This window comes from Tachyglossus aculeatus, chromosome X4 (genome assembly GCF_015852505.1).
Source record: "Tachyglossus aculeatus isolate mTacAcu1 chromosome X4, mTacAcu1.pri, whole genome shotgun sequence".
Taxonomy (NCBI): domain Eukaryota; kingdom Metazoa; phylum Chordata; class Mammalia; order Monotremata; family Tachyglossidae; genus Tachyglossus; species Tachyglossus aculeatus.
Genome location: NC_052098.1, coordinates 54996782 through 55010787, shown reverse-complemented (window position 1 = coordinate 55010787; position 14006 = coordinate 54996782). Strand labels below are relative to the sequence as shown.

The following is a 14006-nucleotide window of genomic DNA, read 5'->3' as shown; positions in this document are numbered from 1 at the left end:
CTCATGTCAAAATAAAAGGTACAAGAGGGCTACGTTTCCAAAGATATCAACCATCTAGACCTGGACTACTTCTACTCTAGGCACTGATAACCCCTTAGGGGTCTGCCAGAGCATGGTGCACTAGGTCCTTGAATCTCTGACCACAACTCGGCTGCTATCACTCATCCAAGTCCAGCGCTACTTCTTGGGTGGCCGCTTCTAGGTTTCTGCCACTTGCCCTCATCCCCTCCTTCACTCAGATGGCAGCTGGGTAGTGACTAATGTTGGCACAGCAGCTCAGATGGCAAGAGAAGTGATCTGAGTAAAGGGAATACGGATCTGAGAGCTGCCATCTGGAGAGAGGGAGTGGCAGTTTAGATCCCTGGTTGGCAGCCTGGGCAGTACTGACCACATGAGTAGGGTGGTCATTTGTTCAGATTTCTATTGGACAGTCCAGTTTTCATCTGGCCTGTCCCCTGTCCAGTATTGATAAGGCACCGTGGGCCTGTTTGTATTTACCCCAGTGCTTAGAACAGTGCCTGGCACGTAGTAAGTGCTAAACAAATACCAACATTATTATTATTATTATTATTATGTCTAGTATTTTGAGCTCAAAACTCCCAGCCTCACTCTGCCTCCGCTCCTGATTGCCACATCTTGTGACTCGGAAACAGCGCCCCTGTTTACAGAGATCTGGGAGGGGAATGTAACGGCTCTGGAGCGAGAGGGGAGCGGGGTCTCCCTCCTCCCCCTCCCCCCACCCCCCCCGCAACAATAGGCTCTAAACTTCTGGAGATTCCCGGAACAGATTCCCAGGACATTATGTTACTGTATGCTGTGAAACCTGTGTAATGCACATAAGGTACATAATAAGGTAACTGAGGCACAGAGAAATAAGTGACTTGACCAACATCACACAGCAGACAAGTGCCAGAGGTAGGATTAGAGCCCTGGGTTTTGCAAGGACCTGGGTTCTAATCCTGACCCTTCCACTTGGGTGTTGTGTGACCTTGGGCAAGTAACTTCATTTCTCTGTGCCTCAGTGTCCTCATCTGTAAAATGGGGATTAAGACTGACCCCATGTAGGACATGCACTGTGTCCAACCTGATTAACTTGTATCTACCCCAGTGCTTAGTATAGTGCATGGCACATAATGAGCGCTTTACAAATGCCATAAAAAAAAGTAACACCCGCTTGTTACCTCTGGGTCAGCAAAGGGGCGCTTGGTATCTTTGGGGGCCCATCAGTGGCCACCCTACACAGGAGCCTTGGCCTGTGCCTCAACCTCTTCCCTAAACTCCTCCACTTGGGCATAACATGCAACTTTACTACCTTATGCTGTTCCTTGAAAAAAAAAACCCAAAACCCTAAAAAACCTGTAAAAGACACTGGTCTGAATGACAATTGGATTCTTGTTTTTATAATTAATGTACAGAAAGGGCTAAAAACCAGAACTGACCCTGGGGTTGCCAGGTGAAGAAGAAATAGGAGATGGGTGTATTCTGGGTGCTTACGGTCCTTTCATCCAAAGCTGCCCCGATCGGTTCAAGGTCCACATAGAGAGAAAGACTAGAGATTCTTTCTCTGAAAGAGAACACTACCCTGTAGGATACTTGAGCGAGGCAGTGCTAGATAATACTGTTGCTCCAACTTGCTCTGCAGGATACAGGCAACGAGGTTGCCTTTTATGTAGAACATATTGCTTAGATTTCCCATGCCACGTTCTGAAGCTACAAAAGTCAATTACAAATTGTTTCAAGGAGTCAGGGTGAGAAGGATTTGGGGAAGGATGGGGACTGAAAGAGAAGGGAGAGCAGTAATAGCTTAAGACTCAACAGTCCTATTTGTCCTTTGATATTCCTCCAGTTCAGTTTTCCTATTCATGGCCAGCTGCAGTTCCTGCCTGATCACCTGAATCTGCTTCTCCAGCTCTGTGAGCTCTTGTATCACTGAGGTCCTAGTAAGGTTTAGGGAGTCTGCTTTCCCATTGGTTGCGAGGGAGGCTGGAATCTCTCTCCTCAGCGGGGGCAGGGGTATGTTCTGGTGAGGCTGGACACTCAGATGGCTTTGCCCTTCGTCGCTGTACATGTATGTCCGTCGGGTGCAGTTGCTCAGATTGGATGTGTTCCACACGGCAAGCTGACTGCTCCCAGCATGGGATCTATTGAAACAAGGGAGATGTTTTAGAACAACCCTTTGCACTCCTAGCAGAGTAATGCTTTGCCCTTAAGGGACTTAAAGAGCCAAATACCCTGTGTCACCCTTTCACCACACTCCTTTGGCCTAGAGGAGAGACTAAAAATGGGGACAGTTAAGTGTCTTGGTCGGCCCGGGCTGTGAAAACTTTTGCCCAGAACAGTAAGATGAGATTCAGGCTCTGGGTTCATCAGGATGATCGATGAGAGGATCTTCTGAATAGGTTTGGTGGGGTGGAAAGTCAAATATTTGAAATATATATTTGCACAGCTTGATTCAGTTTCCCCACTTTCATTCCAAGAACCGCTAGGTCAAAACTCAGCTTCTCTTTCCCGTTATTCTTTTTTCCCCCTTTAAACCGGAGAAGTTTTAGATTTCGAAAATAAATCTCACGGGTAACTCGCAAACTATTAAAGGGAAAACCACAGCCAAACAGAAACAGTTAGTGATCTCTATTTGGTAATCCTGTTTTTTCACTGCAACCAGTTATGTCGCTTTCCAGGATGATGGCTATTCCCGGAAGGGAGTTTGAAGTTGAAAACAAACCGGGGGAATCTTTATTTGGAATTATATTCCCCAGTTAAATAGATGCAGTTGGAAGAGTATCTCTATGTGAACCTTATTGTGATGGCTAAAATGAAGCTCCATAGGGGGACAAAATATGGCCCACAGGCTGGAAGGGTCCTCAAAGTAGTTTAATCTGGCCACGGGATGGATCTAATTTGAGGCGGGGCGGGGAAGAGAGGGAGATGGGAAGGCCAGCGCCTCCTGGCACACCAAGACTCCACCAACAGCAGTATGGCAGGGGATGTAATGAGTGTGTCCGTGCTGTTCCATGCTCTAAAATCCCCCTGCTCTTTGCTGTAGGCCCCTGGATGCCTCACAGAAAGGAGCCACCAAAATAATCCTCCATCCCTGAGATAAATGCAACCTGGCCAGCTTTGGAATTGAATCGTGGGGTTAATTGGCAGAAGAAGAGCCAATGAAAGAGACCGGCAAGGAACATACACAGAAATAGGAGGAGAACCAACAGAGAACTGTGTCAGGAAAGTTAAGGTTGGATAGGGTGAGTGGTCCACAATGTTTAAGGTTGCTGAGAGGTCAAAGAGGTCTAGGGTGGAGTTGAGTTCATTTGATGTGGCAAGGACAAGGTTCACTGGAGTCCTTGGAGAGTGAGTCTCAGTGGGACGAAGGGGGTAGAAGCTAGACTAGTGGGTCAAGAAAGAAGTTGGGGGAGAGGAAGCGAAGAAGATGGGAGTAATACAACTTATTCAAGGAGTTTGGACAAGTAGCAGGATGAGAAGGCTGGAAGAAACAGTGGGATCCAAAAAAGAATCCACTTCCCAGCTCATCCAGGGAATTCTGACGTAGACAGTGAGCCCCATGTGGGATGGGGACTGGGTCTGAACTGGTTATCTTGTATCTACCTCAGTGCTTAGTACAGTGCTTGGCACATAATAAGTGCTTAACAAATACCCTGATTATTATTAGCATGCCAATGCCTACAGGACACTGTATTTCAGCCTCTACCAGGCCCCAGTCCTAAAAATCCCACCTTCCTGAGACTTTGAGGGGCCTCAGAGAAGTCACCAGAGTCCAGACAGCCTGGTGACTGGGGGGCAAGAGCACCCTAGCACCTACCAACTGGGTGATCTGGGAAAATCAGAAGGCATGAATGAGGACACTCTTTCAGAGTAAGAATATCTTTCCTGCACCACTCAGCTAACACTTTCAAGTCCTACCTTGCCACATTGTGATGAAAAGTACAAGTACCAAATGCTCTTACAGGTACCAAGGGCTCACGCATGATAATCATACAAAAAACAACTATTAAGAAACTTGTGGATTCCTGTAAACGTTTTTCAAACCGCTTCCAGGTTTTCCCCATGCAGAAACAGCTACTGGCTAAGCATCACCGTACCTTGCTACAAGAGTATTTCTGGAGAACTGGGAAGTGAAAAGGACCAAATCTTACCACGCTTTCCCATCTTACTTCTCTCTGCTCTACTGCAGATTCAGGTAGAGAATGGGGGCAATTCTGACTCAGAAAGAACGGAGGATCTTCAGATGGGCTACGCAGGCCTGGGAGCTCCCACCTAGCTTCCTGGTCTGCAAACCTCTCCTTAAAGTCACCTCCCTCAGGAGGTGCTCCCGATTAACGGCCCCTCCTATCCCATCACCCGACCCATTGGCCACCTCAGCATTCATGAATACAAAGTATTCGTAAGAGACGACATCTTTCTTTTGTCTTGTCCCGATTTCTCAGTCTAATGACATCCCAAGCATGTATGTGAGATTATAAACAAATCTGGTTCTGGTTATAATAGGGCTTGATTGCCAACAAACACTTTTCCTATTTGAACTGAATCACTAAAGGTTTAGTTTTGTAAAATGCTCAATCAGCGTCTATTCTAAAAGTCTACATACACATATATGGATACATACCTCTTTTCCATTCGTTTTGTCATAACCTGCTGTTTTTCTTCAACGAATGATGTATTCAGAGCTCTGTGAAGTCTCTAGAACAAAGAGCAGATACACAAATAAAGGAAAGGAGAAACCCACGCAATGGTTTGGCTGAAATGTACTGTCCTTTAGGGAATAGCCAATACTGAAATACTTCTAGCTTGATCAAAACAGAGTTCTATCTACTATATGGAAAGTTCAGACTATTTCTGACCCTTTGATTAATGAAGTTAAATTCCATTTGTCTTCTCTTATGCTGTCAAGTCGGCGCCGATCCATAGCGACTCCATGGATGCATCTCTCCCAGAACACCCCACCTCCATCTGCAATCATTTCTGGTAATATATCCATAGAGTTTTCTTAGTAAAAATACAGAAGTGGTTTATCATTGCCTTCTTCTGCGCAGTAAGCTTGAGTCTCCGCCCTCTACTCTCTCCCATGCCGCTGCTGCCCACTACAGGTGAGTTTTAACTTGGAGCAGGTTGCCTTCCACTCACTAACCACTGCCCAAGCTAGGAATGGAACGGGTATGCCTCTGCTTGACTCTCCCTCCCGTAGCCGAGACTGGCAGGGTACTGGAAACTCTCCAGGTGCAAACCCGAGATGGTAAATTCCATGAGCCTATTCTTTTTTTTTTTTAACAACACCCAATAACTTAATATCCCTAGCCAGGGCCACTCCTTTCCAACCAATTTAACCGCTTTAGGTTGTCTTTCCTCATTGCTCTAACAGAAGAGACTAATTTAGGCTAGCACCAAACAGCTATTAGGCCAAAACTCCTCTCTAGCCTGAATTACCCATGTAATTGAGAAAAGCTTGTTTGAGGTCCAAATCTCTGATCCATACTGAACGCCTATACTGACCCTAATTCATCAGACAACTGACTAGTATTTCACTATAAACTATGTAGACATGGCTTAAGGTAATGTTTCTCAAAGTTTATTTTACTATGACTGCAACTTTAAAAATCTGTCAAATCTTGGTAAATGTTTTCAAGTTATTATGATTATTATTATTATATTTATTCTGCACTTACTGTGTGCCAAGCATTAGGGTAGGTAGATACAAGATAATCATAATCGACATAGTCCCTTTTCCATACAGGAACTCATGACATTTAGGCAATAAGTTAAAATAATACATGAAAATGAAATCTCCAATTAAGAACATGAATTATTTTGATAATTATTCTGTTGGCTCCTGCTGTTGAAAACTCCCTTTGAAAGGTTCAGGAAAATATATCCCTTGGAAACGCTGCATTGATATCATCCAGAAAAGTTGGATCTAGCTCCTCTTAATCCCCTGCAGTACTTACCTGGCTGGTATGTAGCCAATATTTCAGCCTGGATTTATTTTGGATGCGTGGGAGGACCAGTCTGTATATTATGTGTTCCCCAATGGTTGTAAGAATAGACAAACCAAATCCAATACACAGCATCACGAAGAGTCCAGAAAAGTGCTTAATGCCCATTTGCAATGTCTATGTGAGAAAACAAAAGGAAAATACATTTGCAATCAAGGTGTAATTAGCTTAAACAAAATGCACTCACATCTGCCATAAAACGTGCTTTCACTAAATGTTTTGGCTAGAATATGATAGCAGAGTTAGGGAATGTTCTTCTCTTCACTCTGTCTGGACACAGCCCAAATGCAGTGTCAGAAAAAACATTTGGGGGCTTGCACATGGCACTGAACATTAACCAATCAGTGGTATTTGCTGAGTGCTTATTGTGCACAGAGTATTGTGCTAAGTGCTTGGGAAAGTGCAATACAATAAAGTTGGTAGAAACAATCGCTGTCCACAAAGGAGCTTACCATCTACAGGAGGAGACAGACATAAAAACAAAATTACAGACAGAGGAAATAGGAGATTATAAGGTATGTTCACAAGTGCTGTGGGACTGAAGTGAGTATCAAAGCACTTAAAGGATACACAGCCAAGTGCATAGCCAGTGCAGAGGGGAAGACGGGTAGGAGAAATGAGGGCTTAAGTCATGGGAAGGCCCAGAATGGAGGTGAATACTATATCGTGATTTTTTTCCCCCCCCTAACACAGACTTCTCCAACTTCCCACATTCTAGAGGGCTGGGTGTATTCCTTTTATTGACTCAAGAAGGTGGAATTAACCTACCTCTACATGATGATAATAATAATAATGATAATTATGGTATTTGTTAAGCACTTACTAGGTGCCAGGCACTGTTCTAGCGCTGGGGTGGATACAAGCAAATAGGGCTGGACACAGTTCATGTTCCATGTGGAGCTCACGGATGAGGCAACTGAAGCATAGAGAATAATAATAATAATAATGGCATTTATTAAGTGCTTACTATGTGCAAAGCACTGTTCTAAGCGCTGGGAAGGTTACAAGGTGATCAGGTTGTCCCACAGGGGGCTCAGTCTTAATCCCCATTTTACAGATGAGGTAACTGAGGCACAGAGAAGTTAAGTGACTTGCCCAAAGTCACACAGCTGACAATTGGCAGAGCCGGGATTTGAACCCCTGACCACTGACTCCAAAGCTCGTGCTCTTTCCACTGAGCCATGCTGCTTCTCTAAGTGAAGTGACTTGCCCAAGGTCACACAGCAGACAAGTGGTGGAGTTGGAATTAGAACCCATGACTCCGAGGCCCGCACTCTATCCACTATGCCCTGCTGCTTCTCTAAAGAGGCACAGAGGAGTGAAGCATTGCTTAGTGGAAAGAGCATGGTCTTGGGAGTCAGAGGTTGTGGGTTCTAATCCCGGTTCCGCCACTTGTCAGCTGTGTGATTTTGGGCAAGTCACTTAACCTCTCTGGGCCTCAGTTACTGCATCTGTAAAATGGGGATTAAGACTGTGAGCCCCCCGTGGGACAACCTGATCACCTTGTAACCTCCCCAGCACTTAGAACAGTGCTTTGCACATAGTAAGCGCTTAACAAATACCACCATCATCATTATTATTAACTGATGTAAGCAATAACAATGCCTTGTGCTATAAAGAGATACCATATGATAGAGACACTGAGGATCAGAAGGGAGATAATATGCCTAGGTTCTAGTCTTGACAGTCTTGCAGTGAGCTTGATTCTCTCCATTCAAAGGGGTCTACCAAGCACAGGCTAACAGTAGGCACTACCTTCTCCTGGGAAAGTCAAGAATTGCTATAGGAAATCATCCTGTGAGTCTGGCCTAACCTTCCTCCACTCTGGGCCAAATCTCATATATTCGAGTAGCACAACTTGCATACTTGGGCATCCCTTTTAAGGGCTGTGTAGGGGCACAGCATCTATGCATGGGAGTGATTTTTTTCCCTACTTTCCCCACATACACATGCTAGACCTCCTGTTTGCCTTCCCACAATGCAGGGACAGGATTCTAATATAGTATCTTGTACTTACCCAGTGCTCAGTACAGTGCTATGCACATAGTAAATGCTTAACAAATACCACAACTATTATTATTATTACTATCTATTGCTCTCAAATGGCCATTTATCATACTTCACCATTGGCAAGATGTCCTCCTGTGCCTCACTAGACAGGGCCAACACGAATTCTGAGGTTACACCTTGCCACGAGAAAATTAGCTGGTGATGATGATGGCATTTGTTAAACTGTTACTATGTGCAAGGCACTGTACTAAGTGCTGGGGTGGATACAAGCATACCGAGTTGGACACAATCCCTGTCCCACATGGGGCTCCCAGGCTCAATCCCCATTTCACAGATTCGATGACTGAGGAACAGAGAAGGAAAGTGACATGCCCAAGGTCACACTGCAGACAAGTGAGGGAGCCAGGATCAGAACCCATGACCTTCTGACTCCCAGGCCCATGCTCTATCCACTATGCCATTGTGGGATTCCTTAAAGTCCCATTTTGGGGAAGGGAGTGGCGGGAGGGATATGATGGTAACAGTGATGGTGACAAAACAGCAAATAAGTGTTGCTCCTCCTCTTCCTTCCTTTGACAAGTTTACAGTGCAGGGAAGGACTGCTTGAAGTGGTTCCACATTCAAAACCTGTAGGGAACAGCTCCTCACAATAATAATAATAATGACATTTATTAAGCACTTACTGTGTGCAAAGCACTGTTCTAAGCGCTGGGGAGGTTACAAGGTGATCAGGTTGTCCCATGGGGGGCTCACAGTCTTCATCCCCATTTTCCAGATGAGGTAACTGAGGCACAGAGAAGTGAAGTGACTTGCCCAAAGTCACACAGCTGACAATTGGCAGAGCTGGGATTTGAACCCATGATCTCTGACTCCAAAGCCTGGGCTCTTTCCACTGAGCCACACTGCTTCTCTGTAGCTTGCAGTAGTAGCTGCAAGAGCGGTGGCGGCAGCTGCAGCAGTGGTGTTTACTGCTATAGTGGAGAATGAGTAGGGAGTGGGCTGGGGGTGGGGCTGTGCTTCTCTCTGTGTTGGTTGTGCAATGCCATGAAGATGGCAGAAACCGAAGGCATCATGAAAGCTGAAAAATGGCAGATGAGTTTCGATGTGAGCAAGACCAAGGAAATCTACCCAGGGAGAAATCATCCCAAATTCCAATTACATGAAGATAGCCTAGAGCTCTCGGTCTCAACAGAGATCAAAAGAGTTAGAACACTAAGATGCAGGCTGAGAAGGGGCATAATTGAAGTTTACAGAATCATGAAGGGTGTGAACAAGGCAAACATGGAATTGCTATTCACCAAATCCCACAACAATAGGACAAGTGAAGATTAAAGGCGAGAGATTCAAAACAAACTAAAGGAAACACTTCACACAGAGGGTGACAAACTATTAGACTGTGTAACTGCACGAAAATATGGGAGTAGAATATATCAGTAGGTTTAAGAGGGGTTGGATAAATTCATGGATGAGCGGTCCACATCGGGTTACCAGAAACAAAGTCAGGGATGTTAGATGGGCAAGTCACTTCACTTCTCTGTGCCTTAGTTACCTCATCTGTAAAACAGGAATTGAGAATATGAGCCCAACGAGGGACAGAGACTGTGTCCAGCCTGATTTGCTTGTAACCACCCCAGCACTTAGTACAGTGCCTGGCACATAGTAAGCACTTAGCAAATACCATGATTATTATTTAGATAATACATCCTTAATCATTTAGGAAGATGGTAAGGTGGGCAACTATCACAAAGTTAGAGAAGCAGCATGGCTTAGTGGAAAGAGCACGGGCTTGGGAGTCAGAGGACATGGGTTCTAATCCCGGCTCTGCCACTTGTCTGCTGTGTGACCTTGGGCAAGCCACTTCACTTCTCTGTGTCTCAGTTACCTCATCTGTAAAATGGGGATTAAGATTGTGAGTCCATGGGGGACATGGACTGAGTCCAACCTGATTGTGCTTTCCAGGCAGCTGCACACAGTAAGAGCTCAATAAATACGACTGAATGAATCTCTCCTCACATCTGCCAAACAAGCTCTCTTCTTCCCTTCAAAGCCCTACTGAAAGCTCACCTCCTCCAGGAGGCCTTCCCAGACTGAGCCCCACTTTTCCTCTGCTCCTCCTCCCCTCCCCATCACCCCTACTCCCTCCCTCTGCTCTACCCCCTTCCCTGCCCCTCAGCACTTGTGCATATTTGTACATATTTATTATTCTATTTATTTTATTAATGATGTGCATTTATCTATAATTCTATTAATCTATTTTGATGCTATTGATGCCTGTCTACTTGTTTTGTTTTGTTGTCTGTCTTCCCCTTCTAGACTGTGAGCCCGTTGTTGGGTAGGGACTGTATCTTTTCCTGAACTGTATTTTCCAAGTGCTTAGTACAGTGCTCTGCACACAGTAAGCACTCAATAAATATGATTCAAAGAATGAATGAATTAGCTTGTATCTACCCCAGTGTTTAGAACAGTGCTTGGCACATAGTAAGCACTTAATACATACCATTATTATTATTATCATTATTATTATTCCCTCAATCATCTTTTTTTTTTGTATCAGAGACTTGAGTTGCTGGCCAAATAGATCATAGGTCTGCCTAGTAATGTCATTTCTTATGTTTAATCCATGTGTATATGAATGTGTATTTCTGTAGCTCCTATATCCCTTTGTCCTCACCCCACCCCCCACCTCTTATCTCTCTCTATCTTTCACCATCTTTCTGCCTCTCTTTCTCTCTGTTTCTCTGCATTTTTGTCCTTCCTGCATTTTTGGCTCTGCCTCACCCTTTATCCCACTTTGTGTTATGGAAAATATATCACCTCGCAATTAAACATTGGGAAAAGTGATAAGCGCTGAGAAAAAGTGAGTACAGGGATGAACTAACCGGATGTTTGCTCCCTACCAAGGAAATACCATCATACACTAGTTTCTCACAGAGGGAACCAAGTTGTCAAACCACTAAAAGCCTTCTTAGATTAAATAATTTTAGAATATGATCTGAAACTTGAAAGCATATTTTTACTCTTCTTCCTATGTGACAATAAGGTCTCCAAAATTACTTGTCTGGTTCAGAACCACTGAAGACACACTACTATCTCACACTGAGTTTCGTTATTGGCAAAACCTCTGCTCCGCTAGTGCTTTCATGCTGATGGCTTGGAAGCACAGAAAAACGCAATGAAAGGAAGCCATGGTATAAGTTCTATAAACAGACAATAGTTAATCCTCAAAAATTAACCAGGAGAAATGGGGTCAAACCATTTTGCAAAAATCAAAACTTCCAGTAAAATGAATGTGAATGCTTTTATTGAATATACCTAATCATGTTTTTAGGAGTTCTTAACCAATTCCCATAGTCCTACTGACTTAATATCCTGAAAGAAGTTCCCAGTATAATGTCAGCACATCTATTTGTCAGGGATACCAATTCAGAAATAGGAAGGGAATATTTTCTGAAGTGAAGACTTTCAAAGATGAAAGAAGACAGGGGGCAGGAAGGCTAAATTCCAAAGAATAAGCTCAACCAGGGGGAATACTAGGGTCAGTGCGTTCTAAGTAGGGCTGGACTATCTCAGAACTAATTTGGGCATTTACCCACTGGTCTACGGAGTAAAACACACTTTACTCAAAGTAAGGGAAAGGAGCAGTAGCAGTTCTGGCTTGCCCTTTCCCCCACTCCCTAAAGGATACCACCAAAGATATCCCCTATCCCCAGAAGCTTCACCCCCAAAACACTCCACTAAGCTTCTTGGCATCCTACTTTATCTGGCCTCTGGGGTGAAGTTAGTTCAGTGCCAAGAACAGTGCTCGACACACAGCAAGTGTTGAACAAGTATAACAACAATACACCATACCTGTTATGTATAGTCATGGCAATAACAATTTCACACCACCTCACCCTTGCAATTTAGCCATTTGCACTACGTATTTAGTTACCACAGCTAACCAAAGAACAAGGAGGAATATAGAGAAAAGCTAACCAAAGAATGATGACGAGGAATATAGAGGTAATAAACATGTCTCAAAACCAACACCAACATGACTCATAATTGGAATTTGATCCTTGCATCAGAATTCACTGACTTTTAGAAGTCTTAGATCATGAACCCCATGTGGGACAGGGACTGTGTCCAACCTGATTAGCTTGTCTCTACCCCAGTGTTTAGCATAGTGCCTGGCATAGAGTAAGGACTAAACAAGAACCATTACAAACACACAAATAAGAGAGACAAAGATTAATAGGGAAAATTGGAAAATTTAAGTCCACAAGGATAATCTCATTAACATATTTTGTTTTATGAAGTCCCGTCTCACAAGCCCGCAACCTTGGTGTCATCCTCGACTCTGCTCTCTCATTCACCCCTCACATCCAAGCCGTCACCAAAACCTGCCGGTCTCAGCTCCGCAACATTGCCAAGATCCGCCCTTTCCTCTCCATCCAAACTGCTACCCTGCTCATTCAAGCTCTCATCCTATCCCGTCTGGACTACTGCACTAGCCTTCTCTCTGATCTCCCATCCTCGTGTCTCTCTCCACTTCAATCCATACTTCATGCTGCTGCCCGGATTATCTTTGTCCAGAAACGCTCTGGACATATTACTCCCCTCCTCAAAAACCTCCAATGGCTACCGATCAATCTGCGCATCAGGCAGAAACTCCTCACCCTGGGCTTCAAGGCTGTCCATCACCTCGCCCCCTCCTACCTCACCTCCCTTCTCTCCTTCTACTGCCCAGCCCGCACCCTCCGCTCCTCCGCCACTAATCTCCTCACTGTACCTCGCTCTTGCCTGTCCCGCCATCGACCCCCGGCCCACGTCATCCCCCGGGCCTGGAATGCCCTCCCTCTGCCCATCCGCCAAGCTAGCTCTCTTCCTCCCTTCAAGGCCCTGCTGAGAGCTCACCTCCTCCAGGAGGCCTTCCCAGACTGAACCCCTTCTTTCCTCTCCCCCTCGTCCCCCTCTCCATCCCCCCGTCTTACCTCCTTCCCTTCCCCACAGCACCTGTATATATGTATATATGGTTGTACATATTTATTACTCTATTTATTTATTTATTTATTTTACTTGTACATTTCTATCCTACTTATTTTATTTTGTTGGTATGTTTGGTTCTGTTCTCTGTCTCCCCCTTTTAGACTGTGAGCCCACTGTTGGGTAGGGACTGTCTCTATGTGATGCCAATTTGTACTTCCCAAGCGCTTAGTACAGTGCTCTGCACATAGTAAGCGCTCAATAAATACGATTGATTGATTGGTTGATTGACTCCCTGGGTAAAACATGGCCCCCATCACTGTCCAATATAGATTTAGATCTCCAACTCATTGGAATAAGCTTGTGTCTTCTTCCATGTCTTAAGGATTGCCAAGCACATAGTGGGAGCTAGCATATGGTAAAGAACAATCATAATCCATTATCAGAAGTGTCATAACAACAGCTTTTACCACTACACTTTATAGCCTCTGCTTGGATTGTTGGGTGTTAACTGGTTATGTTACATACCCTCATTAATTTGCAAGACTGGATAGGAGGTGGAGTTCATCACCCAGTGACTTCACCAAGGTTGCATAACAATATGTACTATCAATCAATCAATCAATCGTATTTATTGAGCGCTTACTATGTGCAGAGCACTGTACTAAAACGTGTCCTGTTCAAAGTTTTATGAACAAAAATGAACAAAAACACACTACCTGACTATTGCGTTTAGGGCAAGACTGTTTTCTCTTTGACTCTCTCTAGTCTGACTTCCACCCACTTCGGTCCATGGAAGTTGCCCTCTCAAAGGTCACCAATAATCTCTTTCTTGCCAAATTCAACGGCCTCTACTCCCTTCTAATGGAAACATCATCTAACCTTGGCTTCACTGAAACTGTCCTCTCCTGATTCTCTTCATAGCTCTCTGGCCACTCATTCTCAGTCTCTTTTGCAGGCCCCTCTTCTGCCTCCCACCCCTTAACTATGGGAGTCCCTTGAGGCTCAATTCTGGGTCCCCTTCTA

General features: G+C 44.6%; 1 protein-coding gene and 1 non-coding gene across 3 annotated transcripts in view; both read right to left on the bottom strand.

Moving 5' to 3' along the window:
- Positions 1-1108: 1108 nt before the first annotated feature.
- Positions 1109-14006, bottom strand: part of GRIN3A (glutamate ionotropic receptor NMDA type subunit 3A) — a 147580-nt gene continuing 134682 nt past the window's right edge. For both annotated transcript variants that reach the window (XM_038769982.1, XM_038769983.1), the window contains 3 exons: positions 5958-6122; positions 4622-4695; positions 1109-2141 (listed from right to left, as the gene is read on the bottom strand). In XM_038769982.1, the coding sequence (XP_038625910.1) occupies positions 1805-2141; positions 4622-4695; positions 5958-6122 (576 nt within the window). In that variant the 3' untranslated portion in view covers positions 1109-1804. The remainder of the gene's footprint in view (positions 2142-4621; positions 4696-5957; positions 6123-14006) is intronic.
- On the bottom strand, positions 5113-5250 carry LOC119948622. Its single transcript, XR_005457006.1, has one exon. It is a non-coding gene; the product is annotated as a small nucleolar RNA SNORA7 (small nucleolar RNA).